Raw genomic sequence first — 4914 nt, 5'->3', positions numbered from 1 at the left:
CCTCACTGAAAATACTTGTCGTGGGTTTGAACTAAAACCACGACAAGTATTTTGGAACGGAGGGAGTATGAAACATCAAGCAAACTCAATCATTTTAGTTCCTGGCAGCAAGGAATTGGTGTTTTTCACGAGTTATTACAGAAACAACAAACAATGAAGGATAAGATGCAGTTGCAAAGAAATTAAGAGCTGTTGATACCATCACAGTACCATAGGACTCACTACAAATAATTAGAAGCGTGCACACTTACAATGTATAAGAAATTAATATGATATTTAATTACCGAAGGAGGTTGCCGATACTTTTGCCAACTGGGCTAAGCCCGTTTTCATTAATTGATCAAAATAACCAGTTCATTACAAATTTACAATACAACAATAGAGGGAATGGAAATGAAGATAGCAGGTTTGGGCACTAATAGGAAACCCGCTGCTGAGTGCTGCTCTCGAGCACCCACTACGGGGCAAAAACCTATTAGCACTACCCAAAAGAGTCTAGAGCAGCATGACAGAAAAATTAAAGATTACAACAAAGTACAGACCTCCAGCAGCAGAAGACAACGGGAGGACACAAAAAGAGCAAGACTAGGCACGGAGCTCTAGGACATGCTTCATCTTGTTGTGCATCTCCTTCTGATCCCAGTCATCCTTGAAGCCCTTGTGGAGGTACAACATCCAGAGCTTCTTGAGAGATCCAAGGGCTTCGATGCCACAAGGGACCATACTCAGCTCCGAGAGTGACACGATGTAGATCCCATCAATGCATGGAATGGCGCCCTCTTTAATCTCCAGTTGCTTGACATCAGGCATGTTCTTCAAGACAAGTGTCTTCAGCTCAGAGAAGCACCCAGCAGAAAGGACCAATGTACCTGCACTGCTCACCCTGTTAAGACTGAGATAAGTGAGCGCTGACAGATGAGATGACAACAGCTGCAGCGGGTCTTCCGTCCCCAGATTGCACCAGCTTAGAGCCAGATACTTGAGATTCTTTCCATGGTCCTTAAATATTGGGCACTTGAGTGTCCCAGCAGCCCAGCCGCCTCTGATGATCAGTCTATGAAGCTTTTCAGACGTTGGCTTGAGTGCTTGGAAAGAAAGTGTCTCCTTCTCATCACATGCACAGAGAAGTAAGCTGGAAAGTAGAGGCATATCTGAGAGGGTCTTGAAAAGGTCATCACAGTTAGATGCATTGATGTCATCAATCCATACAGTCTGCAACTTGCTCATTTTCTTCAGCTCTAGCGACAAGTCTTTGCTGGCATGGACGGTCTCAAGAGTTTGCAGTTCTTTAAAGTTGGAAATCATTTTCGGTGCTTCCACTCCGACAAAGTACCTGAACTGCGCCTGCTTCTCATCAGCAAATCTGTCAGCTAAAAGGTGCTGTAGCTTGGCAACCTTCACAATTCCAGGTGGTAGCTTTTCTATTCTTGTTTGCTTGACGTCCAATGTCTCCAGGTTTGAGAGTTTTTCAATAGTGTCTGGCAGTGACTGAACATTTGTGCGCCTTAAGCCAATGTAGCGGAGATTGAACAGATTCCCAATGGATACTGGCAGTTGGTTGATTGCAGAATCTTGAAGCTCGAGAACAGTAAGGTAGCTGGATCCAGACAAAACTGAGGAAATCATGCTGGTGGAGGATGAAGTTGCCCCAAGCGAGATGACGGTCCGGAGTCGTGGAAATTCCACTTCTGTAGCAACTGTGTTACTGTCTCTCCAACCACATGTTGAAAACCGGCGAACTTCTTTATCCACACGCATCATTTCGCCTTGATCATTCGCGGAACCAAACCTCTCCTCTTTAGCAATAACCAGGGCCAGGTCTCGGACAATGTCATGCATCTTACATTTACTAACCCTGAAGAGCTCATCCCTCTCCACAACTTCCAACATATTCCGACCGATGAGTTCCATGAGATTCCCCTCAGCCACTTCCTCCGGCGTGCTGTTATCTTTCTTCATCGCAAACCCTTCAGCAACCCACAACCGCACAAGGTTCTCCCGTGACATTGCATAGTCTTCAGGGAACAAGCTGCAGTACAGGAAGCAGTTCCTGAGATCACCTGGCAAGTCATGGTAGCTCAGATTAAGTATAGCTTGGACATGGTTATTTGCCTGTAGTTCGCTCCGGAGATGATTGTACATGTGATTCCAGGCATGCTGTGTCGGCTGCTTCGTGGACAATAGGCTGCCAGAAGATACAATGGTCAATGGCAGGCCATGACACCTCTTAACTACATCACCAGCCACCTTCTCAAGTTCCGGAGGGCACTTGCGGTCTGGGGTGTTGTGGAAAGCCCTTGAGCAGAATAGCTTAAATGACTCGTCTCTACCCAATGGCTGGAGTTGTAGGCGACGGCTCACTAGAGCAAGAGCCGCAACATCTTCCCTCCGTGTCGTGATCATAACACGGCTTCCTTGGAGACCCTGAAATGCACTGCACATCAGACTATATGCTTCTGGATTCCACACATCATCAAGCACGATCAAGCACTTCCTATCTTGCAGTATCTTCTTTATCGCCTCTTTTAGCTCAAAAACATCAGGTTTGGCGTCCGTCCTAAGAGGTGACGGCGGCGGTGACTCTTGTGTGTGTTGTTGTATCTTCGTGAGCAATGTCTTCAACAAATCACCTACATTATATGCCCGTGACACCACAATCCAAGCATGAGCATCAGGGAAGTTGGCTTTCTCCCGATCATACACATTTTTCACAAGAGTTGTTTTCCCCAAGCCTCCCATACCAGAAACTGTAATCACTGTGTTTTCTTTCTCATCGGTGGCCAGCCATTCGGTCAACTTGCTCCTGTTTTCATCAATTCCGACAAGATCCTCATCACTAACACGTTCCAGGAAGCAGCCTCCACATCTCTGCCTATCAATCTCTACATGCTCATTTCTTATGGGTTGGACTGTGTTGCTCCAATAAGTAGGCAGTCCTTTGACCTGCCTGATCTCATCCTCTATCCGTATAACTTCCTCAGCAATTTTACTGAAGACCTTTATATGGCGTGAACCTCTGAAGATGTACCGATGTAGGAAGCCTTCATCCTTGAGCTTAAGAGCCTCATAAGAGTACTTGTCAATCACATCCTCGACATGGTAGGCCAGCTTCCTCACATGTCCAATCCAACCCCTGACGACATTGTTGCTGAGATGTGTTGTACCCAAATCTTGAATTACATCATTCATCGTCTTCAGTTCTATGTCGATTCTTTTAATCTTTGCTGGCAATTCCTTCAGATTATCAACCTTCGTCGACAGCTTGTCAATGACAGCCAAGACAGCTTCATTCAAAACGACTGTCCCAATCTTTGACACAGCGAGAAGTATAGCCTCAGCCATTCAGTTCTGAAAAAACAGCAACACCAAACAAGTTATATCAGTTTCAGCTTGGGCATAATGTGGCATATTGGACAAAACGTGTCAGATTGTGTTTATAAAGAAGGCTAAACACCACAATATTGTTGCTTAGTATTTAAATCGTTTTAGCCAATTTGATGAACTGAGCTTAATTATCTTCTGCTCATAACATGTCCGGCAACAACCTCTATTGTACTCTCTTTTATTCTCGACAAAAAAGAGCATGGCTCCCAGCTTTCATTTCACTGAAAACCAATATGGTCATACAGCCAACAGAATTATTCTCCTCCACTGTGCTTTTGTTTAACCATGCTAACCATAGAGGGACAAACCGAAAGATGGATGTGATTTCCTTTCCACACAAAGAACATAGCTTTTTACACATCACGCCATCCTCCGTGTGACCAGTGGGCACAGTACAGAGTACACACAGTAACCTTATCCAGAAAAACTGAAATCTCTGATGATATTAGGCATGCTTTAAATTTAATATCACAACTGCAATATACAGAAGTTGCCTCATTTCAATGAGGTTACTACTCATCATGAGTTTTATGATCTAAATCTTTATACAATAATTATTCTTTCATTACTAGATGGACCATGCGGTGTTGCACACAACCATGATACTAGATTGTGCGAGATCTCTTTCCATCAGATCACAGGATAACCACTAAAGAAAGACCCCAAAATTCAAGGAGAGCATAAAGCCACCTTACGGTTCTACAGGGCATAGCAATTCCACTCAGTAACACACACACAAAAATGAGTGAAGAAACATCATCTATATTAGTCACTAGACTACTAGTGCTTGGCACAGATTGGTGGAAAACCTGTCCTCTGATGGTTTACCACCATCCGATGGTTGATGGACCCAAATCAGCGTGCAAGGCTGCAGCAACGACGACATATATGAGGAGCAGTTGATGGAGGCTGGTTACCACGCAATCTGCTCTGCAGTTCTGAACCGAGCTCCGTCGGAGTCCGCCCGCGGTCTGCCTCCCGGCCGTCAAGCCGCCGGCCACCCTCTGCTTCAGCTGCAGTCGCCGCGGCCACCTTCTCGGTTCAACTGTAGCCGCCGCCGCCGCCGCCAGACCGTCGCCGGTCTGGTCGCCTGGGCGGCAGGGAGTGGTGACTAGGGGGAAGAAGGCAGGACTGCACGAGGCAGAGGAACGGCGAGCGGGGGAGGGGTGGAGGGGTGGAGGTGGATCCATGGGCGGAGCGGAGCTTTGTAGATTTGGGGATGGTTTCTTGGTTGGAGTGACCGACGGCGACGGAGCAGTGGCTTGACCTGAACTGGGTCGTCGGGGTGACGACCTGCGGCCGCGTTCCTGGCAGATTCTCTGTTCCGCGTCCAACGCGCGGAACAGACGCGGTTTCCCTCGTTTTCTTGTTTTCTTGTGCTCTCTTTTTCCCCTTCAGTTTCATTTTTTATGGTTCAGTTTTCTTTGTCTTTCAAAAAAAAATGATTCAGTTTTCTTTAGCTTTTCATGTACCAAAAAAAAGTGTGAACACCCGTATAAAATACTTCCTCCGTTTCAAAATAGAAGATGG

At 46.1% G+C, this 4914-nt stretch overlaps 1 protein-coding gene across 3 annotated transcripts; it reads right to left on the bottom strand.

Annotated features, from left to right (window-relative positions):
• Positions 1-300: 300 nt before the first annotated feature.
• Positions 301-4703, bottom strand: LOC125528867 (disease resistance protein RPM1-like). 3 transcript variants are annotated; one of them, XM_048693288.1, is made up of 2 exons: positions 4194-4703; positions 301-3348 (listed from the first exon to the last, which is right to left on the bottom strand). In XM_048693288.1, the coding sequence occupies exon 2, from the start codon at positions 3340-3342 to the stop codon at positions 586-588; it is 2757 nt and encodes a 918-aa protein (XP_048549245.1). In that variant the 5' UTR covers positions 3343-3348; positions 4194-4703; the 3' UTR covers positions 301-585. The 3 variants fall into 3 exon arrangements, with proteins under 3 accessions (XP_048549245.1, XP_048549244.1, XP_048549247.1); XM_048693287.1 differs by having other exon boundaries at positions 4302-4703; XM_048693290.1 differs by having other exon boundaries at positions 4305-4703.
• Between the last annotated feature and the right edge of the window lie 211 nt (positions 4704-4914).

The sequence above is a fragment of the Triticum urartu genome, unplaced genomic scaffold (genome assembly GCF_003073215.2).
Source record: "Triticum urartu cultivar G1812 unplaced genomic scaffold, Tu2.1 TuUngrouped_contig_5170, whole genome shotgun sequence".
In the NCBI taxonomy this organism is placed as follows: domain Eukaryota; kingdom Viridiplantae; phylum Streptophyta; class Magnoliopsida; order Poales; family Poaceae; genus Triticum; species Triticum urartu.
Note: the sequence above shows the minus strand (reverse complement) of the source record. Positions and strands in the feature narration are given on the sequence as shown.

Bases quoted from the DNA above. Each gene is read 5' to 3' on its own strand.
- LOC125528867 (XM_048693288.1), bottom strand. From the start codon at position 3,342: ATGGCTGAGGCTATACTTCTCGCTGTGTCAAAGATTGGGACAGTCGTT.